The sequence below is a fragment of the Vigna unguiculata genome, chromosome 9 (assembly GCF_004118075.2).
Source record: "Vigna unguiculata cultivar IT97K-499-35 chromosome 9, ASM411807v1, whole genome shotgun sequence".
Lineage (NCBI taxonomy): Eukaryota > Viridiplantae > Streptophyta > Magnoliopsida > Fabales > Fabaceae > Vigna > Vigna unguiculata.
In genome coordinates this window covers 4,904,161-4,928,141 of record NC_040287.1, presented here as the reverse complement: position 1 = coordinate 4,928,141, position 23,981 = coordinate 4,904,161, and the positions used below count along the sequence as shown (strand labels likewise).

The window sequence follows — 23,981 nt, the reverse complement described above, 5'->3', positions numbered from 1 at the left end:
ACTAACCCTGTTGTAAGAGTTTATAAGTTGAAGTTAAGATTTAAATAATAAAATTTTGGAATTGTCACTAAAAATACACCTTAGAGCCGTGTATAATAAAACAAGGTGAAGAATAATAAGTTTTTTCCAATAAAAAATTACAAAATTAAAATACTAATTTGAACCCTTTATAATATATATTTGTGTGTATAATACGAAAAATAAAGTAATTAATTGAAATAATAATTTTAAACATTCAATCTATTTAAATCTATTAATAACGTAAATTTTTATATTACTATAACTTTATAATAATTAATTTACAATTTATGTTATTCTATTTTTAATTAAATGATTTTATGTATATATATAATTTAAGTTACTAGACTTGAAATATTTTCGTTTATATTCAAAATAATTTCATAAAGATAATTTTTTCCTTCATTTCCATCAATTTCCCCTGTACTTCAAAATATAAAAAGGTTTCATAATTACCTTATAAATACATATTAAATTTTTGATGGTTCAGTAAAAAATTAGAGGGGGAAGAAGATGCCTCTCGCAGGCCAGTCCAACACTAAACAAGAGTTATAACCGAGACAAAATGTAAAGAACCGGGTCGGATTTGGGTCCGGTTATGTAAAAACCCTATGTCATCTTAACTTTTATATATAAATATTGAGAAGTAAGTTTCTCCGCTAGATAAACTAATTGAAGTTAGTGAAAATGGCGGTACCCTTGCTCTCGAGGAGGGTTGTGAAGAAGCGCGTGAAGAAGTTTAAGCGTCCTCGCATGATTTCCGTCAAGGTTAGTCAGTAACTATAGTCATTTTACGTTCTTTGTTTTGTTAAGCCTTTTTTAGGTTGAACTTAAGATTGAACTTGGACGAAGTTCATTGTTGCCAGTTGGGTTGAAATGATGATGATGGTTATTGCCTATTCTTAATTTGCACCAATATTTTAGTTTACGTATATAGGGTGTGTTTTGCAGTCTGGTACTGGTATATGTTGATAAAGTTATGGTTTTGTTTTGCATTGTTTATTATTGATGTTTAAGAAGTTTATTTTTAATTTTCATGAGGTATGATCATATTTATCCATCAATTTTAATATGAACTAGTTTAAATGTGTGAAGGTAGGATTATACTTTTGATGTGTGAAGGTAGGATTATACTTTTGATGTGTGAAGGTAGGATTATACTTTTGATGTGTGAAGGTAGGATTATACTTTTGATGTGTGAAGGTAGGATTATACTTTTGATGTGTGAAGGTAGGATTATACTTTTGATGTGTGAAGGTAGGATTATACTTTTGATGTTTTGATGTGTGAATGTAGGATTATACTTTTGATGTGTGAATGTAGGATTATACTTTTGATGTGTGAATGTAGGATTATACTTTTGATGTGTGAATGTAGGATTATACTTTTGATGTGTGAATGTAGGATTATACTTTTGATGTGTGAATGTAGGATTATACTTTTGATGTGTGAATGTAGGATTATACTTTTGATGTGTGAATGTAGGATTATACTTTTGATATGTGAATGTAGGTTAGATAATATTCTCGAATAAAGATGTCTAAAACGGTTTGGAAATAGGTCGTAATGTTCTAATAGAGTAACAATGTTCTACCATTTGTGTTTTAACAGCCAAGCTGGCGCAGACCAAGGGTATTGACTCTCGTGTCAGGAGGAAGTTCAAAGGATGCACTTTGATGCCAAACATTGGTTATGGTTCAGACAAGAAAACTCGCCATTATCTTCCAAATGGTTTCAAGAAATTTGTTGTCCACAATGTGAAAGACCTTGAACTTCTCATGATGCATAACAGGTGACTAGTTTAATTTTACGAATTTCGTTGAATGCATACTTTTCTTTTGGTTTATTATGTACACATTTGCTGATTTTTTTTGCTTTCTATGGTAACTCAGGACATACTGTGCTGAGATGGCTCACAATGTGTCCACAAGGAAGAGGAAGGACATTGTTGAGAGAGCTGCTCAGCTTGACGTAGTTGTGACAAACAAAACCGCCAGATTACGCAGCCAGGAAGATGAATAGATCCCAATGTCTGGGAGCCGATTTTACGTTTTGTAGTGAGCTTCGGTTGACACACTTTGATTTTGATTGCTTTTTGCTATTTTCATTGTCAAAACATGCTGCAATGTTATACGTTTTTATGTCGCGAAATGTTTACTGTTACAAATTATTTTACCCAATTTTGAGTTAATATTCAGTTGTAGTTAAAGTCAATTGTTTTTTGAGAGCGCATTTACTGTGCCTTATAAACAGTGTGGTGTGTTCGTAGTCCACGATAGTAAACTAATGGTTTATTCTTCTAAAACTATTGGTAAATAACTCGATATGGCGATGATATGTTTGTGAATGGAACGATTTAAAAATATCAAAGAAGCAGTGACCTATAAGATTTGCGAATTAAAATAAAAAAAAAATATTTATTTTATTATTTAAGGAAGATGAAGACAAGGAGTAAATCCTATACTCAAATTAATCTCATACATTTTTTTATAATGTATTTACATGAATGTAACATGGTACGTAATGAAGGAAAATATGTAAATAAGTGTTTTGATTTGAAAAGGATAGGTACCAATCAATGATTGCAATAATTTGGTAGTGAGAAGAGTCCTGAAAAGGCAAAGAATATGACTTGCCTTGGAAAAGGAACAACTAGGCCCTTCAACAAGGTAGCAATACTAAAAATAAACTAAAAAAATGAAGCAAGTAAGAATCATATTTGGTGTTTTGCCTTGAATTTGAAGCATGAGGCATTATCTGCATGGCCCTTTTGAAGTAGCAGCCTTAGCAAGTAAAGAACCAAACCTTTCATCCACTTGTTCCATATATAACACCTCCCTCACTTCCACATAACACATTCTTCTTCTCTATTTCAGCCTTTGACAACCTTTTACCCTTTCTGTTTGTTCCTTGTTCCTTCTCAACATGGCTAACGACCAAATGAAGCCCATTGCCACCCTTCTTCTGGGTCTCAACTTCTGCATGTATGTCATAGTTCTAGGCATTGGTGGATGGGCCATGAACAGAGCCATTGATCATGGCTTTGTCATAGGTAAATTCTGCAGTGATGGGTGAATTAAAAAATCATTTTGTGAATGGTTCTTCAGTCCTGTAATAATATGCATGCATGCAGGTCCACGATTTGATCTACCAGCTCATTTTTCACCCATATACTTCCCAATGGGAAATGCTGCCACTGGATTCTTTGTAACATTTGCTTTGATTGCTGGAGTTGCTGGTGTTGGATCATTAATCACAGGACTCAATCATGTCCGTTCATGGACTTCTGAGACCTTACCATCTGCAGCTTCAGTGGCTTCCATTGCATGGGCTCTCACTGTTCTTGCCATGGGGTAATAATGTCTTCCCCCATTCTGATTTTCCAGTTAATACATTTGTTTAATGTTTTAGTCATTATATAGCCACCATCAAAGTAATTTTGCTTTGCATTCATAAAATAGCTTCTGTTGTATCATAGTTACTAATATCACTGACATAATTATGCAGTTTCGCTTGCAAAGAAATTCAGCTTAACGTCAGAAATTCTCGCCTGGTAAGATTAAGAAAATTCCATTATTTACTGTCATATTTTAAATTTATCATCTGCGAAAAGTAACACTAATTTTATAATTTTTTATATTATACTGATTAATCTCTTAGTCAATTATTGTAATGGTGTTAACTATTTTATAGTCTTAGGCTGATATTTTTATATATAAATGAATTTGAATGAAATGTGATTAGAGAATAATTTCCTTCACTAAAAGCCTTGGAATGTGGAGCTTTTGCAGAAAACAATGGAGGCTTTTATGATTATACTTTCTGCTACACAGCTTTTCTACATAGCAGCTATCCATGGTGCTGCTTCAATCAGGAGATAAATTGGAGTGTTGATGTGAAGTTGTGATTGTCATAGTTTGTTTATTATTTTTCTCCCCTCTGATTTATTCTTTTTTTCTTTTCAACACAGTTACAAACTGTGCGATTTATTAATTACATGAATGGATTTGTATTGCGTAATAAGAATAAGTTGTGTACAAAATTATTAACTCATCATCTTCTATACCATTTTCTTGTTTGTTTGATTTCTATTTTTCTCGAATGTTCCTGGAAGTACGATATGTCGATCACATACAGTGATAACGATAGAAAACTAAATTCATTGAAAGGATTGTTCAAACAAAACTTTGATGCTGTTTTAAAAGCACCAGCAAACTATAGAACACAAATATGTCGCCTTTACAAATTGAATCTCCTTTTAAACCTACTAGTTATGCAGAAAGTGACACCTTCTCATGTTATACTGTCAGGAATTCAAAAGTATGAGTTGAGTACTAACTTTTTTAATATACATTCATCGTTCTTTTCATTCCATTTATTGCATCTTATGTTATGTTCTTACTTTTCTTCCCTTATCTCCCCACCTACCTAAAGTAGCCAAGACAGACCAAAAATCTACAAATTTCAATTAAGCCAAACTACCTACACCATAATTAAGATTATACCAAGAAACAACCAAAGGGTACCAATTGATTGTGAGGATGTGACTTTGAAAGAATATGAAGATGAAATAACTATCATAGAAGTTTCAAGGTTACATGGTAGAAAAGAGGGAGATAAGTCTAAGAACAATAATATAATTGCAGAGTTACAAAAATGTAGTTTGAAAAGTTTCAAGTACTTGGGTATATTAAGCTGGAACTGTTGCTAACACAACTACTTACGACAACAATCTTTGGATGATAAACCTCATGAATTATGTAGTTGGGTCTGTGCCCATTATTGTTCGGAAAATCTAAACACATCTACATTAAAATATCACAAAAATTTATCAATGAAGTCCTAAGTTTTCACAAGTCTGATCCATCTGATGAGATCCCCGTGCTTGTATTTCTGCAACAGAAGCAAGTGGCCAATGTTGTCAACAAAAACTGTACATGATGATGATTTCAAAATGTATACTGATAATATAGAGGGAATTGTAGAGAATATAGAGACAACTCTCTTAAACAGAACATGCAAACAATTCTTCTAAGTGAAGAGGCAGTCTTCATTCTTGAAACCTACAGGATCTGCACTCTACCAAGATGAATTGAAAATAAGCAACAGAAGGTTAAAACAATAAATGAATACAAATTTGTTGGATAAATTCCATAATACAATTTCATGAATTTTATGTGTGTGCCCACAAATAAGAATACTCCCTCACCTCAGTTGAAATCATTACCAAGGTTCGGGCTTCAGAATATTAAGACACTTTATTTTTTTTCAGGAAGAATCATAACCCTTGTGCTACATTCTTATGGTAATCCAAATGACAACAAGGATTCTAGATTCAAACTAATCAATCTGACAAGCCTAATGTAGTTTTGTACTTATTAGGCTCAAATTCCACAATTCATTTTCCGATGTAACTAGGATCCTATATAATTAAGTTGAATCCTAATTTGGTAAAATATATTGATAACACTATGTCATTTGATGTCACCACCAAACATTCATTTGTAGCCATAGGCACTCACCACCCTTTCAGTGCGCTTGCAATCATTTGCAGTCGTCGTCCTCACACCCTTGCCACCCTCTACACTAGTTGTCTCGGCGCTTACACTCGGTATTTTGATCTTCTACATTTTGTATTGCTCACAACTGTCTTCCTTTTGCTATTCAACTTGGTGCTTAGTATGAACCCTTTTGGTCGTGTTTTATGTTTTGGATATTATTACTTAAAATTTATTATTATATGTTTTGTATGAGATATGTTTATCATCTAGATTATTTTTAAGGCTTAATAGGTTTTTAGGTCCCAATATTTGAGGGGTTTATTTAATGTGAGTCCTCGATTGAATCTCCTTTTTATTTAAAAGGAGTCAATGTAGTCTCATTGACTATGGACTTCTCCGATCCTTCACTCTCTTTTCCTACTCACTGCACCTCTACAATCGCCTCCATAAACAGATGTGTGTTCCTGGAGGTGGGGTAGTTAGAACAGTGGTTGTAGCGGAGGTAGCCGTAGAGTTGCGGTGTGTAAAAATTGGAGAGTGAAAAGTTGGAGAAGCCTATACGTAGTCACATTCCAAACAGTGTCAACACCAATTTAATAGAAGGAACCACATACACTCCTTTTAAATAAAAAGAGGATGACATAAAAAAAGGAATCACATTGAATAAACCCCTCAAATATTGGAATCAAAAAACCTATTAAGCCTATTTTTAGTGATAGACATTTATGAATATAATTTTTCATATACTCATAAACCCATGGATCCAGTTTCCAGTTACACTAGTCAAATTGGCTGGTTCAATTTTAGTAACACTATTCTAAGGTCAAAAAGTTCTTGGAGAATATCAAAATATCATTGATCAAGACGCATAAAATTCAATCTTTACCCACCCAAACTTGAAATTACAACACTGTTTTGAGTCTTGAGCAGATAGCTATAGCCTTGAAATAACTTCAATTTAAGCCAATAATTTTATCACACTTCACACACAGTAGGTGTTTCTTTGAGATAGTAAATTACAAAATCTATTCTAGAGCTTACATATAACAACTCATAATTTCAGGTCAAGTATTTAAACAGTTATTTCATCTTCTTTAGCCCCAAAACGTCGATGTTATTGACAGAATTAACTTATGACTGTGTGAACAAATTTGTGGGTCTCAATGTACTCTCTATTTCCAAACCAACAGCCACAAATTAAATGAAATTTTAAATCATCCATACTTGCTTCCTGAATACATTATGATTCACTCTACATTTGTTATATTGATTTTCAGTGGGCACAACTATGTCATTTCCTAACCTTGTTGCATATCCCATTAATGGATGAAACACATAACCAAAAAAAAAATAATACAAGTCATGAATGAAAATAATAATAAAAAAAAAGATGCCAAAAAAGAAGGAAAAAGTTAACTTAGCAATAATTGGAGAATACAACAAAACCAGCAAACTAATCATTGAAAACATAAAAATAGAAAATGGAAGAAAATTGGACCAGTTAAGAACAATGCCATAGGGTAAGCAACTTAAACAGTTGCAAACAAGTACAAGGAAGCGCGCGCACACACACACATATATATAAGAAGAAAATCTTATGCAAGCTTCAAAAATATAATTTTCGAAGACAGAATAGTTCCCAACCTCAACTTATCTGTTGGAGCCAGACAGAACATCAAATAGTCCACAGCAACTCAACCAGGAAGTCTTTTGCATCACAGGCGGGACTGATGATGATACAAGAGCCTGCATATTGATTGATTCAGCAAACAAAAAGATTTAATGTAATAGTCCAAAAAAAGGATTATCACTACGAAAAGTGTCTAATTAAACTGATACAGACTATATAATACAAGCAATGAGAAAGATGTAAGAACCTGATTTTCAGAGCTCTCTGGAGCATCAGAATCTTTAACATGTTCTGCACCAAGAGTAGATTCAGGGATAGGACTATGAGACACAGATGCTGATACTTCATTGTCAAATTCCCTTGGCTTAGGTTCCTCCAAACTTAGTGTTCTGACATTCTGATCAGTGATTGGATGCTCTTCATCCTCATTTTTCTTCACAGCAAGGTCGGTTGCTTCGACTTGAGATCCAGTTGATTTCTCTAATGAAGCATTATCATTATGAATGGTTTGAACATCAGGTACGGATGCCACTGATTTAACTGGTTCATTAGAAGGTTCTGCAACCGAATCAGAAGTCTCAGCCAGTACGTTTTGAGTAACTGGCGACACTTTTGCATGCAAAGAATCCGTCGATTTAACCAACTCACCGAATGCAACTGTCTCATTTATCGAATCATGGGACTCGTCCTTTGAGCTTGTCACAGTTCCGGTTTCATCACTTGAACTATCAGATTTTCCATTCCCATGATGGGATTCCTTGGCAGACTCAACGAGCCCTGCACTCACATCTTTGCTCTCAGAATTCTCCTCAGATTTCTCATCCCACTCTACAACAACAACACCTTCCTTTCCTCCCTCAGTTTCACCGATCTTGGCTTCCAAATCCTTGGAAGTAGCAGCATCAGATGGTTGAGCAGCTGAAGGGTCTCTCTCCTCCTCCTCCTCTTCATTGAAAGCAAGATCATGGTCTCCATGTGAAGGTGAACCACCCTCACCACCATCACTTCCCTTCTCATCCTGTGACTTCACCTCATCATTCCCTAACATTGGTCATTGAATCAATCAGTTTCACAACCATTATCAATCAAACCACCCCAATTACCCCCAAACACTTTCAATCATAAAATCCTTCAGTTATACAGCAAAATCTAATCTTTAAGAAAAAAAAGACAATTTAAAGGTACCCATCTGCCCAAAATTAACCAAAAAGATAAAAAAATTGAAAAGGGTATGCTTTGCATGCATAAAGTTGAGCAGTGTAGGGTGAAAAACAGTACCTTGAAGGTTGGTAGTTGAAGGGTTGGTGTTAATTTCCGTTCCCTTTTCCTTCTTTTTCTTGGCAGCTTTCCTCTTCTTAGCACCTGATGGCATGATTGAGGGTAGAGACTAAAATAGGGGCAGCCTCAAATGGTGGGATGTTGTCCCCTCACTCTCACTCTCTCTCTTACTTTTTAGTGTGAGATTCAGGAGCTGTTCTAGAGACAAGTTGCACAAAAGAAGTAGGTAGTAGGTTGAAGAAGGTGAAGTGGGAGAGAGATCTTGTTTTTCTTTCTCTTAAATTACAAAAAGAAAAAATGAAAAAGGAGAACTTTGTGTTAGAAATTTGGTAATAGGAAAATGATGGGGTCTGAGAAGGGATATATCCTTCACTCCCTGCTGACACTTGGATTCTGTGACTCAGATTCTATTATTTTCACTCAGATAAGAACATATGCAAATTATATATTAGACTTAATTCTTGCTGGTTATTATTATAATAATCATTTTAAAATTTATATCAATAATGTATAAAAGTTAAACTCTTAATTGTTAAATTTTTAAGTTTTGAATTATGATTGAGTTTATTTTTAAAAAAAGTTAATTAACCGTGTTTTTAAAATTAAGTGGACTTAGCTTTATCATCTATTTTTATTAATATTCTTTTATATTCAAATAATTGTCGGTTGATTAAGAATTTCATATTAAATAATTTTGAAATTTTAGAAGCAAATATTTAAATAAAATAGACTTTCAAGAGAGAAAATACGAGGTTTTTAATTTTGGGTAAAACTAATAAGATTCAAACACAATCTCGTTGGTACAATTTGTGAATAATTTAAATAAAAAGGACAATTTTAAAAAATTTAAGTAAAAATTGATTAAAATGCAATGTTTATTTAATTTTAAAATATTAAATTTAATAATTAAAAATCAAACTTACATAGTTAGATATAATTTAAATCATAAAAATTGAAGGGAATTCAAAATATAATCGAAGTTAGCTTGAACAAATAAAAAAACATAAATGACTAATTTTACATTATTAAATGAAAACCTAATTTAGTTTTTAATCATGTAAAATTTAAGTTTATTCTTGATATTACCATAATTAATAATATAAAAGTTCTTGATTTAAAGTTAAATTGGTCTTTAAAAGTATTTATTATAATAAATTTAGTTCTATACAACTTTAAAACTAAATATAACCACATGATTTTTAAACATATTTAGGAACTAAAATAACTTTTCAAAAACTAAATTGTGTATTCAATGACTAAATTTTCCATGTATGGTATAAATATTAGTTTATCAAATATGATGAATTGAGTTATAATTTTTTATTAAAAATGTATGATTTGCGAAAGAAAAAGTTGCAATTAAGTTTAGTGATGCTAAGTTTTGTGATATTAATAAGAATTTATTTAGACTTAATAAAGAAGGAAAGGACTTTATGATCTTTGAAGAAGTAACTGGGGGAGGTCACGAACCCTCATATAAATAAGAGTCGGTAGCTATGTATACTCAATTTTTGTAATTAAAACTAAATATATTAAATTTTCTATATCTCTTAAATTTATATATAGTAATATCAATATGGCAAAAATTTTCCATGATAATATTTATTATTTATAGATAAATTACCCCTATGTTACTGGTTTTTGAAAGGTTGAGATTGTGTTGCTAGATTCAAAATTTGGAATCTATTTGGGAATGAATGGGAAATGGGATGTGAAAAATGGACCACACATTATTTTTATTTTGTGTTTATAATTTTTTTATCTTTATTTTTTATGTGTGTGTGAGTATGATTTAAGGATATTGAGGGGTCTGTAATCTGCCAACTCAGTTGATGTATGATTCATGAGACACTGACACTTGTTTTCATCTCACCAAAAAGTGGACACATATATTTTATTTTTTATAATCAATTTATTTGTTTTGTCTTATAATTTAAGTTTTGTCATATTTGTATAAGTAATATGTACACGAGTTTTTCTTAATTAAGGAATGAAAAAGGTGAAAAACGGTAATTGTATTTCTAATTCCCTTCCTTGTATCATAACTTTTATTTATTTACTAAAAATGACAAATTAATTAAAGACAAAAAAACACATTTTTTCCACAATGATTCACGATCAACTTATTCAACAAAAAAGTTAAGAATAAACTTGTTTCTTTTTGCTCTTGTACACACCCTTATAGAACCTTTAAACAGAAAAACCTTAAATAGAAAAAAAAACAAGATTAAGATCAATTACAATGAATTGAACAAGTATTAAGGAAAAAAAATATTATCCCATTTCAATCCCAATTTGGCAAATTACTTTGTTCTCTTTGAGATAACCTTCTGTTGTGGAGGAACTATGAGCAAGTCAAGATTTTTTATTAATTATTTTATACTATTTTTTTTATTAAAAATATATTATGTTAACATTTTAAATATTTTTTTAATATATTTTAAAACATTAATAATTAATATATTATAAAGAGAAACAGAAAAAAAAATCTAACCGAAAATCTAAATTCAATATGAGCCACTCATTCAACTATAATTGTTTTATTATTTATCTATCATTGTTTGTTTTATACTACCTTCGCATCATGTTTAACTATGGATTTACACGTTGTTTCTATTATTTAAACTGTTGTCTGCAAACAAAATCATGATCTTAATAATAAATAAATAAAAATTTTAGTAAGTAATGAAAATAATTTATTATTTAAATAATAAATGGTATAATAATACTAATTGTGTGATTTCTATGCGTATTCTGATGAGTTAATCTCAGTCCTTTCATCTGGCTACTCTGAACTTTGTGCTGAACTTATGATGTTTTTAGGTTCAGCCAAATACTCCACACACCACCATTTGTTACATCTCTTCAACGTTCCAAGAATCTTCCAAACATGGTTTTTCAGCACTTCATCTTCTATGTTAGATCTCTGCACCAAGCCCCAGCACCTTCAACAACTCCATGCCAGGTTCTTCCTCCATGGCCTCCACCAAAACCAATCTCTTTCCTCCAAACTCGTTGATTGCTACGCTAAATTTGGACTCCTGGACTTAATGCAGAAGCTTTTTTACTACACTCAAAACCCAGATTCTGTTCTCCACAGAGCAATCTTAAGAAACTTGTATCAGTTTGGTGATTATGAAAAGACCCTCTTTTTGTACAAAGCGATGGTTGGGAAGTCCATGTACCCAGATGAAGAAAGTTGTTCTTTTGTTTTGAGATCTTGCTTTTGTTTGTCTCATGAACAAGGGAAGATGGTTCATGGACAGATAATGAGGCTGGGTTTGGATGCATTTGACTCGGTGGGAAGAACTTTGGTAGAGTTGTATGACATGAATGATTTTTTAAATGTTGATGAACCTGCTGAAGGAAAATATGTAATGGAATTGAATTATTGGAATAACTTAATTTCACAGGCATCTGAAAATGGGAAAATGGAGGAAAGCTTTAAACTCTTATATAGGATGAGAAAGGAGAATATCCAACCTAATTCAAGTACTGTAATTGGCCTGTTAAGGTCCACTTTTGAGTTGAACTCTCTGAAGGCAGGACAAGCCCTACACTCTTTAGTTGTTGTGAGCAACCTGTGTGAAGAACTAGCTGTGAATACTGCACTGTTGTCAATGTATGCAAAGTTGGGTAGCCCAGAAGATGCAAGAATGCTGTTTGAGAAAATGCCTGAGAAGGACCTTGTAGTCTGGAACATAATGATTGCAGCATACGCAGGGAATGGATTCCCCAAGGAATCCTTAGAACTTGTATATCGTATGGTTAGATCAGGCTTTAGACCTGACTTGTTCACGGCAATTCCTGCCATTTCTTCTATCACACAGTTAAAGAATAGTGAATGGGGAAAGCAAATGCACGCTCATGTGATAAGAAATGGTTCAGATTATCAGGTATCCATTCACAATTCTCTAATCGACATGTACTCTGCATGCGATGACTTAAATTTGGCACAGAAGATTTTTGACTTCATAATAAACAAGACTGTGGTTTCATGGAGTGCAATGATCAAAGGATATACAATACACGATCAACCTCTCGAGGCTCTGTCTCTATTCTTGAAAATGAAGTTGAGTGGTACTAGAATTGACTTCATTATAGTCATTAACATCTTACCGGCCTTTGCAAAGATAGGGGCATTGCATTATGTAAGTTACTTACACGGTTACTCTTTGAAAATCAGCCTTGATTCACTCAAATCACTGAGGACATCCTTTCTTAGTAGCTATGCAAAATGTGGCTGCATTAAAATGGCCAGAAAGCTTTTTGATGAAGAGAAAAGTCTCCATAGAGATATAATTGCGTGGAACTCAATGATCAGTGCGTATTCTAAACATGGAGAGTGGTTTAGATGTTTTCAATTGTACAACCAAATGAAACTATCGAACATTGTACCGGATCAAGTAACATTTCTTGGGCTGCTCACAGCATGTGTTAATTCAGGCCTTGTTAGCAAAGGCAAAGAAATTTTCAAGGAAATGGTGGAAATTTATGGTTGTCAACCTTATCAGGAACACCATACATGTATGGTTGATCTACTCGGACGTGCTGGCCAAATCCATGAAGCCAATGAAATGATAAAAACTATTCCATTGGAGTCAGATGGCAGGGTTTATGGCCCCTTGTTGAGTGCCTGTAAGATGCACTCAGAGACCCGTTTAGCAGAAGTTGCTGCTCAGAAGCTTATAAATATGGAACCTAAAAATGCTGGAAACTATGTATTGCTCTCCAATATATATGCTGCAGCAGGAAAGTGGGACAAAGTTGCTAGAATGAGGAGTATTCTTAGAGATAGAGGACTAAAGAAAACACCAGGTTGTAGCTGGCTTGAATTAAATGGACAAGTACACGAGTTTCGTGTTGCAGATAAATCTCATCAAAGATGGGAGGATATATACTCAATATTAAATGTACTAGAGTTGGAAGCAGGGGATATGGAGAATGATCTTGAACTCTTTGACCCTTCTGTCATTAAGGGGTGTGAATTGCACATGAATCAACATAACCTTTGACATAACACGATAAGTTAAGACAATCTAGATGTCATGTAAGCTCCACTTTTACCTTGGAGTTGAAGATTATAAATTACAAAATTTTACTCATCATAGATATGCTCCACCTTTTCACTTGTTAGGCTTTGTTTTATGGCTTCTTTGGGTATTTTTTTAAGTGGTATTTATGGTATCATAAAGGAAAAGAGAAGATAGTTATGCACATTTTGCCATTTATGTGTTGTAATTGTAAAGGCAAGGGTGGGTTCTTACGTATTAGCGGCATTTTTTATTAACTTGTCGGAATGTGCAATTTTACAAAATTATCTAGCCTTTGCTGTTTTGATTCATTCCACAGATCTGTTTTTTGTTTTATTTTGTTCTCGATCAAAATCACTCCCAAAACTTTCTTCTTTAGGATTGTTCACTTTTAGGTTTAATTTGAAATGGTTTTTATGGAAAATGATTTTTTGACTACTAAATTTTGACAACTTTCTCTTACAACCTTAGGTAGTATCTTCTAAATGGTTCTCCATTTTTCATTTTCTCATTCTCAATATTCCAAAAACACTTAGAAGATGACACATTATATTGTAAGAGAAAGTTGTCAAAATTTAGTAATCAAAATATCATTGTCCGATTTTTATTTATACCGGAGTGTTCAGGATCATTGATGCTTTGTTAGGTTATTTTGTTTGTGGAAACATAGTTGTAGGAGGTTATAAGTAGGGTTGACATTAAACCGAACCAACTCAAACTTATTTCAAGTTTCATCCGATAATCAATACCTTGAACTTCATTAAATGAGTGAGCTTGTTAAATAATAGGTTCAACTTAAATTATGAATAGTTTGATTTGTTTAGTTGACGAAATATACAAATATATGCCAACATTGTAAAACCCTTTGGGATCGACTCATTTTTATTCAATATGTAAGATTTTTTTTTTCTTTTTCTCTAGCTTCGCATTCTTTCTAAAAATTTGACTCCAATTCTCTTCTTCATTATTGGATCATATCTTATGGACAGTAGTGAGATTGGGAGCATATCTATTCGATTGAGTTTTGAAGCATATTAAGTTCATTTTTACTTAGTAATCACTTCAATTTTCATATTATTCCTTTGCTTTGTAGTTAAGAACTTTGATTCTTCTCAACTAAACTTTATATTGTTTGTAATTTATGCTTCGGTTGTTTTGAAGTTAAAAACTTGTAGGTGCCTGGGTTTTTGGAGAGTCAATTGTTGATCATTTATTGATAAGAAGCACATTCACCTGATTAGATTTTAAAATAGTGTAAGTTATTTTTATATGTAATTCCTTAAATTTTTCATATTTTTTCCTTAGTTTTGTAGTTAAAAACTTTGATTCTTCTCAACTAGCTTTTAGATTGTTGTAATTTGTGTTTTTGATTGTTTTGGAGTTAAAAGCTTGTAGGTCCTTAGATTTTTTGTGTAAGCGAAATGAAATCTATTTAATCACTTTTCATTACAAAAATAATCTAAATAGCACAATTTTTATTTTATTTTGTATAACAAATAACACAATCTCCAGTTTTATTTTTGATAGAATGATCCATTTGGTGTTTGAATATGTGAGATTTTATCAATTTTTTGTCTAGGAATATTTAAGGTTTATAATTATTTTTTAAAGATCGTAACTTAATAATAAAATGATTTAATATAAATTAACTCTCTTGGATTTTTAAGAATTAATTAAGTTTTAATTAGGGATCAATTTTAATATTTTCAATTGAATCACATTTGTAAGAAAAAAAAGCAAGTAACGACTTAAAAGCAGATTGAAAAAGAAAAGTTAATGGATGATTTAAATAAAAGTCACATCCCATTGATACAAAAAAAAAAAATACTAAATAATTAAAAGAAGATAGAAGTTTTTAAAACAAAATTTTTAATTGAAAGTTAATTTAAAATATATGAGAAAGTTATGTTGTTAACAAAATATTTACATAGAAGACTAAATTGACGGCAAATCGGTGATCTGCATAGAAGAGAGAGTGAAAATGAAGGTTGCTCCGATAGTGGTTTTCTTGTTCAAAGACGGTGAGGGTTTCGCCGCCGCTATGTTACAAGCTCTCCACCCGAACCCCTCATCCTCCTTCACCCGCCGGTAATTTCTTCTTCTCATCACTTTTTCTTCACTCAACTCAAGTTCATAATCATTATTCATTCATGAAGTTTTGTGTCGTAGAGAGGACACATTCGACCATTCTCTGGAGCCTTATGGAATCAAGCACCACAAAGCCTCTGGCAGCGTTTCGCACTTCGTTGATGAACACGGCGCTTATACGGTCACCCTCCCCAACCACCCTTTTACGCTTTTTTCTCGTGTTTTCTCAGATATTGTTATGTGATGGTAATTGATTTGTAAATCACAGAAATTAGATACCCTTTTGGTTGAATTGTGAAATGATAGTGAGTGGTTGCGAGATATATGTTAAATTTGGCTTTCTTGTTGAGTGGAATGGCATTGAAGAGAATGAATACAACTTTTGTTTGAGTGCAGAGTCCTGGTGAGCCAACTGAAAAAGGTCTTAAGTCATTCTGGCAATCCTTGAGCCTCTTACAAATAGGGTAGGTTTTTGTTTTCAAATGTTGGATCTGAAATTTTGGTATGAATAGAGGTGGATGGCTGTTGAAGGTTGCAAATGAGTTCTGTGGTGGGTGGACTAGGCTGTTATTACTCCGATGTTAAATGAAATTAATGAATGGATTCCAATGCTTAGAAACAGCATATTGAGCGGATTCTCTCGAACAACATCTTTGTTTTTTCCTTTCTGAAAACAGAATTTATCATTCATAGCTGATTTATTGTCCAGTCTACAATCTTTGTGGTTAATTTCGTCTTCCCTTGCTAGAGGATGTGATTTTTCAGATCTTTGTTCAAGGTGTTTCTATAATTATGTGTGATGTTTCAACTTAAACAACTGTGAATTCTAGTATTATTTTTTTTTTTTCATATTGGATAAATTTCTCAGCTGAGATTGGCTTTCTGAAAATTTTACAAACTGCTGCTTGATTCTGTAAATTTGGAGTTAATACTCTGAGCAATTAGATTACATTAGTGGTAAACTTAAACCATACAAATTTATCTTCTGAGATGATTTGTTATTCGTGTACTCTAGAAATACATCTGATTCTGTTAGGCTTTTCGTATCAGGTCTCAATTGTGGTTATGGAGCATTATGAGCCACCAGTTCTAGTTTGTGCTCTAAATGAGGTCCTCAATAAAATTACTGCTGATAAATCATCCCTGCCAACACTTTTGGTACCATTTCTGGTGGAGTCTTCCAAGGTTAAAGGGCAAATTAAATACCTAGGATCAGATGAAAGCAAACCTCTAATATTTGGTATACGGATTGGTCAAAATACAGACATAATGCGGACATTACTCAACAAAACCCAGGAGCTACCATCTTCGTTATGGATTCAACATGAAAATTTTGCATCTTTTCTTCACTTTGTTCGTGTAATGCAGTTGCCGACCTTTCTTCTGATTGGACAAACTAGTCAGTATTTGGACAATAAATCCACCAAACATCATGAGGTATTCATTTTCCTCATCACTTTTAAAGCATGCTAATTTTTATCTGTGTAGAAAATTGTCTACTAATTTTGAGACTGGTTGGTCTCAATGGATTGCATATCATGTGGCAACCGTCCTGTAAACAGGGGGACTGTTGCCTTAATTATTCTATATTGTTCTATTCTCACCATACAATAACCTTAATTGTGTAGCAGTGTTCCTTTTTTTTGGTTATGAGTTCAATAGACTTATGATGGTTTCTGCTAGATAATTCGTGCTATAGGTGAGATTTTGGCTAGCGCTACAGGTCTGCAGTTTTCAGAAGAGAGAGTGGTATGGAATCCAAAGAAGAAATCAGGTGAAAGCAAAGAGCCATGGCGTGCACTATATGGTTGAAACATCGATCATTAACGTACTGAATTGGAACATGTATTTTCATGGATCTGATTCACATAACCATTGACCTTGTGGGAAGTGTCTTAGTATTATGTAAAGTGATGGATGTTGCCATAACATTTAGCTGCTGTTCTTTGAGTATTTGTGGGTTTTCGTTCACCTGTTCGATGTACTGCGTAGTAGATTTAACTGTTTATGTTATGCACCATATTGTGTACTCCCTATCGCTTTGGTCCTATTACCTCTTTTGAAGGGAGGTCAAGATGAGAGCAGCGATTTTTTAGATTTTTGTTTCCGTAATAGAAACACATTAAAGTTGAGGAGGAGTTTCTAAGTGTCTACATTTTGTTTTATGGGAGGAATAAATGATTCAAAAATGTTATTTTAACATCCTCTATTTTTTAAACAGTTCAAACAAAGTATTTCTTGATTTTAACAATAATAGTACGCATATGTGAATTAACAAAACTCATGAATAAAATATAATTACAATTATTACCTTGACAGTTGTTTAATAGTTACAAGACTAACTGCAATTCTCAATATATCAAGTATAATGATTCTGGAAGGAGGCATTTCAATTATAGCATTGGAGAAAATTTGAGTGAAGTTCTTATAAGTAGAGATGACACAGGACCCACCAATTTTTAAGATTAATGATCAAATGACTACTAATTTTTACTATTTCTCTTACCACATTACGTGTCATTTGTTATTGAAATTTAATTTGATTTTTTTTTTAACTTAAAAGCTGCAGACAAAAGTGAAAAATCAGTCGCGCGTGGTGTCAAACACTTTCACTCTCTTACCATTATCCCATTCTTTCAAATAGAACCCATTTCCTCTTCATCCTAAAAAATTCCCAAACCCCGAAAGCTTCCATTGAAGAACCCCAACCCCATTTGTTTCCATCCACGAAAGCTCGTGTTAGGCATTGTTGAAGGTGGAATTTTCGCACTCCACTCTCTTCTTCCCGAAACCTCGCAGTAATTGCGAAACTTCGTCCTCCCTTTCACTTTCGGTGAGCGTCGTCTAGAAAGAAAATCAGGAATGCCATTTTGTAACCCTTCCACTTTCTTTCTTCATTTCCACCTACGAAAAATCAGTATTGATCTTCTCCTTTCATCTTGACTTCCACGTTTGTGCTTGGTCACCACAGATTGAGGGTTTTGGACGTTTTTTTGTTTGAATTTGAAAGGAATCCCATTGGTGAAAAAGGTTAATTGTTTCTCCATTTTTCCTTAAGGTTTTTACCCATTGATTGACCGCAAATAAATGGTCATTGTGTGAATTCTATGGTTTTAAGATAGATAAATTGTGAATTTTTTGCGTCTTCATTGATGGATTGCAAAGAAATGGGTCATTCCTTGATTTTTAGGTTTTTTAGCATTTCGAACTTTTGAGTTGTGGTTTTAAACATTTTGATCGTTTGTGATTGTGTGGTGTTTGGGGAAGTTTCATATGGTTGTGTGTGCATATTTAATTGCACTACCGTTGTGGTTAAGTCAGGCGGTAATAATTGGATGTGGTGTGGGTAGTTATGTTATTTGAATACATGCATTATGTTAATTGTTTACCTGAATTAACTATTTTGGACATTGAAGCATTATACCAGATTCATTACAATGATTTCTATCTCCATAGTTTATGGGAATCTTTATGTTAAAGTTGTTGCAAGTCCTTGTAGATGGGCAATGTATATATTTTGAAATTGAAACATATAAATGGTATACTATTGTGACTAAACATTAGGCCTTTGTATGTATACAAACCGTAATTCTTATCATTTTGGTGCCTATTTTGTTCATTAAGATGAAGAAGGTCGAAAAAGAAATGAAGACGGTGAGCAATTGGAGGAAAGCAATATATATGTGCGAATGAAGCATCAACCATGCAGACGCTACAAAAGTCGTGCTATTCAAACTCTATTTGTGAGTTATGGTAGGAGGAAGTTGTTTAATCAGTTGGAAACTCTTTTGAAATGTTTAATTGTTAGAACTCTTTATATGTTAAAAGGAAGTTTAAAAGTTGTATTATTTGCCTAAGTTATGACCTTTGTAGGCATGAACATGATGTGTTTGTATGTGAGATTCACATGTTCTTAGTAAATAACTTGTTAAGATGTATGTTTAAGTTGTGGTATCTATCAGGGAGGGAATTTTGTTTCCCCCTACACTTTTGAAAAATGTAATTGTTGTTGTTGGGTTGCAAGATTATTTCCAAATGAGGGAGGGAAGTTTTTCCCTAAATGCTCTTATGTTTGCTTTAGAAGAACTAAAATGAGGTGTGTTATATGTTTGCAGAGATGGGGTTCACCATGTGAGGGAGGGAATTTTATTTGCACCTGCACTTTTGAAATGTCTCAATTGTTTTTTCGTGCAAAAATTCATGTATGGGTTACAACTTAATTGGTCTTGGGTTGCAAGTTAAATTCAAAAATGTGCCTAGGGAAGTTTTTCTAGAAATACACTTATACTTGGTTCAAGAGAACTACAATGGGGTGTGTTATGTGTGTGTACGGTTGGAGTCCACAATGTTAGAGAGGGAATTTTGTTTCTCCATGTACTTTCCAAATGTAATTTTTTTTTTGTGTGCAAAAAGTCAACATTGGGTAACAACTTAAATGATTTTTGTGTTGCAAGTAAAATTAAAAAAATGTGTCAGAAAAGTTTTTCCAGTAATGCACTTATACTTGGTTTAGAAGAACTGGGATGTGGTGTGTTATGTTTGTACATAGCAAGAGTCCACCATGTTAGAGAGGGAATTATGTTTCCCCCAGCACTTTTCAAATGTAAAAAAAAAAAAAATTGTGCAAAAAGTGAATTATGAGTAACAACTTAAATGGTATTGGGTTGCAAGTTAAATTCAAAAATGTGTTTGAAAAGTTTTTCCAGAAATGCACTTATATTTGGTTTAAAAGAACCGAGATACATGTTATGTCTATGCACAATTGGGGTCCACCATGTCAGAGATGGAATGATGTTTCCCACTACACTTTCCAAATATAAAAAAAAAAATTCGTGCAAAAAGTCAATTATGAGTAACAACTTAAATGATATTGAGTTGCAAAAAGTCATCATAGGCAAGTGCATTCCATCTCCTGAGCTTCCAACAACCGAAAAACCAAAACCAGAGAATGCAGCAACAGATGTGTCGCTAACAGATGTTCCTGTATACAAATGCTACTGAATGTTTAGTCACAATGGTATACCATTTATATGCTTCAATTTCAAAATATATACAATGTCCATCTGCATGGACCTACAACAACTTTAATGCAAAAATTCTCGTAAACTATGGAGATGCAAATCATTGTAATGAAAATGGTTTCAAATATAATGCTTCGATGTCCAAAATAGTTAACTAAGATAAACAATTAACACAATGCATGTATTCAAATAACAGAACAACGAACACCACATTCAATTATTACAACACAACTTAACCACAACGGTAGTACAATTAAATATGCATACACAGCAATATGGAAATTCCCCAAACACCACACAATCACAAACGATCAAAATTCTTAAAACCACAACTCAAAAAAAATTTGAAATGTTAGAAAACCTAAAAATAAAGGAATGACAAATTTCTTTGCAATCCATCTATGAAGACATGGAAAATCACAATTTATCTATATTAAAACCATAAAATCTACACTATGATCATTTATTTGCAATCAATCAATTGGTTCACCCAAAAACCCTAAGAAAAAATGAAGAAATAATTAACCTTTTCACAACGGGGTTACTTTCAAATTCAAACGAAAATGATCCAAAACCCCCAATCTATGGCGAACAAGCACAAATAAATTACACACACCTAAAGCGCCTGAACAAATAACTCGATCATGGAGTTTTGAGCAAAGAAAATTGAAGAAAATTGTTATACAATACCTACAGTGAGACCACAAAACGTAAATGCCATGCAGCATAAATCAGAAGCTAAATCTTCATTCATCGGGACTAAAACACTTTTAAGACTTAAATTTTGGGGAAAAGAAAATGAAGAAAGAGAAAGAAAAAAAACCTAGTTCCTGCCTCGACGGCGGCCTCCGCGACCATGTCGTCTACGAGTTCCACCACGACCTCTTCCAGCCGTAGAACACTCAGGAGAGCAAGATGGCTCGTCATCTTGAGTTGAAGGGCCTCCTCCACCATCAACATGCCGATATTCACTTCTATATCTCTCTTCCAGGACTAAACACCACGTTTCAATATTACTAACTGCGACAGGGGTAAGACCATCCAACATTCGCGCCATTTTGACGACCGAGTTATAGTCCTCTGGCAATCCTCCCAAGACCGCTTCAAGGTGATCTTCTTCAGACACAGGATAACCTGTTTCAGCCAAAGAATTAACAATGCTTTGGATCTTGCCAACGTACTCAGACACAGACTCATTTCCTTTCCTTGAGTTCCCCAGCTCTGACCTAAGTTGCCAAACCCTCGCCGTCAAATGAGACTGGAAGTGTTCTTTCACCGTATCCCAAACCTGCCACGAGTATTTGCATCCGGTCATCGAAGAAGCAACTTCTTTGCACATAGACGATAACAACCACGCGCGCAACATCTGATCTTGAACTAACCATCGCCGGTACTCTTCGGTTTCGATGTTCTGCGTGCGATCGCGATCGCTTGCGTATGGCACAGGAACGGCGGCCTTCACCAAGAACCCTAGCAGATTGTGCGCTTTCAAGACACCTTCAACTTCCTCACTCCATCCAAGATAATTCTTGCCGTCCAGCTTAATGGGTATCTCGTCAGTCAGAGTTAGGGAGTCGGATATCGATAGAGATGTGATCGCGGACGTTGCGGCCGAAACGGATGTGGACGACGCCGCCGACGCGGACGATGACGTCGTCACGGACGTGGATGCGGAAGTCGAGGTGGACACGGATGTCGGAGTGAGTGTTGACGCCGATGGTGAACTGGGCGACGGCACCGATGCCGACGGCAACGACGTTATCGGTGGTGATGTCGAGGATAACAACGGTGGCGATACGGAGTACGAATTGTGTGACGACGTGGACTGGGAAGACGGCGATGACGTAGGGTGGCATGACGAAGGCGTAGGGTTGCATGAAGATGAGGAGGGGGACTTCGTAGACGAAGCTGCAGTGCTTTTCTTTCTACTGCCTTTCGCTTGTTTCTTTGGCGCCATGTAAGTGTACACAAGAGGGTTCAATATTGGAATGTAGTTTCTATTCTAGATGACAACGAGGTTAGTAATAATACAAATCACAATTTTAATTTCGAATTTCCACAAAAATAAATAAAAAATAAAAGTTATATCGTATAACTAACTTACTTTTTTTGTCAAAAATATTAGACAAAAATACGATAATATTGATGGAGTAGGGTCCAAATATCGTAATTCACTTCAGTAATAATTTATTATTATATTTTATTCAGACATTTAACCAAATCTAACTAACTAAACTAAAATTATATTGACGAGAGAAATATTAATTACTTAATGCCTACTTAAAATTTGATTTTGTATATTTATATTTTTGTAGTAAAATGGGCTTGTATTTGTGATTTCCCAATTTTTTTTTTTAATTTTTAAGTTATATATATATATATATATAACAAATATATTTAATTATATAAATATTTTCTAATTTTTTAGTTCATTAATTATGACAATTGGATAAACTAAAATAATTATTATATTTGAATATTATAACTTGCAAGTATTAATTATTTAAGTTACAATAGTTTTATATATTTGCATCCTTCAAATAATATAATTTAGACAAATTCATCTTTTAAATTAACCGACCTAAGGTTTTTAATTTGGACTTAAATGGGTCCAATTAAAACTCTAGCAACCCTAATATTTATGTACAATCCTCCAAGATAACCCTACACTATTAGGTCCAAATACTAGTCAAATACTCCAGTGTATGAGACCCAAGTACAAGTCTTCTTATTCCTACTCTACAATTGATCTTACATTCAAGGCGACTCGTGTCAAGAAAAGTCCAATATTATTGTATCCTCTTGAGGTCTTTTTATCACATATGAAATGTGTCTACCGTCAACATGTTACTTTCAAGATCATGTGCTAATACATAATTACTTATGGTCATTGTTATTTAACTGAATCAAGTGGTAGGACCTTCAAATTAGTGTAAGACAATATATATTCACAAATGGTTTTAAGAAAAAAAGTATGTATATTGAGCTTTTATATGTTGTACTTCCAACACAAATATGCTTTTTGTGGTTATATTATTTAGTAACTTTGTTTGAGATGAATTTCAAACCATGGTTATATGGTTATGATTGAATTTAAGTGCATCTTCATGTTGCTCTAATTTTGGATGGGATATCATGTTTGCATTTTACTTTAAGCTGCTTATTTATATATCTTTGTGTGTTTCTATTTAAAAGTTGTAACCTCAATTTCATGTTATTCTAATTTGTAATCAATCGAAAGTAGGTTTTAATTTGTAAAAGTTTGTGTAAATTAAAATTTTTCAAATGACTATTCATTATTTTACTAATAACAATTTTTTTATGCAGTAGAATTTTCTTTAATTTTCAAAAATAATGTTTCCTCTAGTTTCTGCATCTTTTCTTTTTATGTTTGTATTTTTTTTTTTATTTA

At 33.3% G+C, this 23,981-nt stretch overlaps 4 protein-coding genes and 1 pseudogene across 5 annotated transcripts; 4 read left to right on the top strand and 1 right to left on the bottom strand.

The window, feature by feature from the left end:
- The first annotated feature begins 700 nt into the window (after positions 1-700).
- On the top strand, positions 701-2,363 carry LOC114164594 (annotated as a pseudogene).
- Positions 2,364-2,864: 501 nt separating this feature from the next.
- Positions 2,865-4,067, top strand: LOC114164328 (membrane protein PM19L-like). The gene is made up of 4 exons (XM_028048963.1): positions 2,865-3,070; positions 3,152-3,371; positions 3,526-3,571; positions 3,810-4,067. The coding sequence occupies exons 1-4, from the start codon at positions 2,944-2,946 to the stop codon at positions 3,897-3,899; spliced, it is 483 nt and encodes a 160-aa protein (XP_027904764.1). The 5' UTR covers positions 2,865-2,943; the 3' UTR covers positions 3,900-4,067.
- Positions 4,068-4,580: 513 nt separating this feature from the next.
- On the bottom strand, positions 4,581-8,763 carry LOC114163277 (dentin sialophosphoprotein-like). Of its 2 annotated transcripts, XR_003599395.1 has the most exons (5): positions 8,428-8,763; positions 7,397-8,190; positions 7,164-7,265; positions 5,020-5,097; positions 4,636-4,911 (listed from the first exon to the last, which is right to left on the bottom strand). XR_003599395.1 is itself a non-coding variant. In XM_028047492.1 (4 exons), the coding sequence occupies exons 1-3, from the start codon at positions 8,519-8,521 to the stop codon at positions 7,170-7,172; spliced, it is 984 nt and encodes a 327-aa protein (XP_027903293.1). In that variant the 5' UTR covers positions 8,522-8,762; the 3' UTR covers positions 4,581-4,911; positions 7,164-7,169. The 2 variants fall into 2 exon arrangements, 1 of the variants encoding a protein (XP_027903293.1); XM_028047492.1 differs by lacking the exon at positions 5,020-5,097 and having other exon boundaries at positions 4,581-4,911; positions 8,428-8,762.
- Positions 8,764-11,180: 2,417 nt separating this feature from the next.
- LOC114162975 (pentatricopeptide repeat-containing protein At1g11290, chloroplastic-like) lies at positions 11,181-13,697 on the top strand. The gene has a single exon (XM_028047003.1). The coding sequence runs from the start codon at positions 11,238-11,240 to the stop codon at positions 13,440-13,442; it is 2,205 nt and encodes a 734-aa protein (XP_027902804.1). The 5' UTR covers positions 11,181-11,237; the 3' UTR covers positions 13,443-13,697.
- Positions 13,698-15,375: 1,678 nt separating this feature from the next.
- Positions 15,376-17,694, top strand: LOC114196212. Its single transcript, XM_028086777.1, has 4 exons — positions 15,376-15,548; positions 15,630-15,729; positions 16,599-16,985; positions 17,232-17,694. Exons 1-4 carry the CDS (start codon positions 15,442-15,444, stop codon positions 17,358-17,360), a joined length of 723 nt encoding a protein of 240 aa, XP_027942578.1. The 5' UTR covers positions 15,376-15,441; the 3' UTR covers positions 17,361-17,694.
- The last annotated feature ends 6,287 nt before the right edge of the window (positions 17,695-23,981 follow it).

Excerpts from the sequence above, each read along its gene's own strand:
- LOC114164328 (XM_028048963.1), top strand. The coding sequence starts at position 2,944 with ATGGCTAACGACCAAATGAAGCCCATTGCCACCCTTCTTCTGGGTCTC. Across the intron at positions 3,071-3,151 it reads TGATCATGGCTTTGTCATAG|GTCCACGATTTGATCTACCA; the intron begins GTAAATTCTGCA and ends GCATGCATGCAG. Across the intron at positions 3,572-3,809 it reads ACGTCAGAAATTCTCGCCTG|AAAACAATGGAGGCTTTTAT; the intron begins GTAAGATTAAGA and ends GAGCTTTTGCAG.
- LOC114163277 (XM_028047492.1), bottom strand. The coding sequence starts at position 8,521 with ATGCCATCAGGTGCTAAGAAGAGGAAAGCTGCCAAGAAAAAGAAGGAA. Across the intron at positions 8,191-8,427 it reads TTCAACTACCAACCTTCAAG|GGAATGATGAGGTGAAGTCA; the intron begins GTACTGTTTTTC and ends GACCAATGTTAG. Across the intron at positions 7,266-7,396 it reads CAGAGAGCTCTGAAAATCAG|GCTCTTGTATCATCATCAGT; the intron begins GTTCTTACATCT and ends ATCAATATGCAG.
- LOC114162975 (XM_028047003.1), top strand. The coding sequence starts at position 11,238 with ATGATGTTTTTAGGTTCAGCCAAATACTCCACACACCACCATTTGTTA.
- LOC114196212 (XM_028086777.1), top strand. The coding sequence starts at position 15,442 with ATGAAGGTTGCTCCGATAGTGGTTTTCTTGTTCAAAGACGGTGAGGGT. Across the intron at positions 15,549-15,629 it reads TCATCCTCCTTCACCCGCCG|AGAGGACACATTCGACCATT; the intron begins GTAATTTCTTCT and ends TTTGTGTCGTAG. Across the intron at positions 16,986-17,231 it reads AATCCACCAAACATCATGAG|ATAATTCGTGCTATAGGTGA; the intron begins GTATTCATTTTC and ends GGTTTCTGCTAG.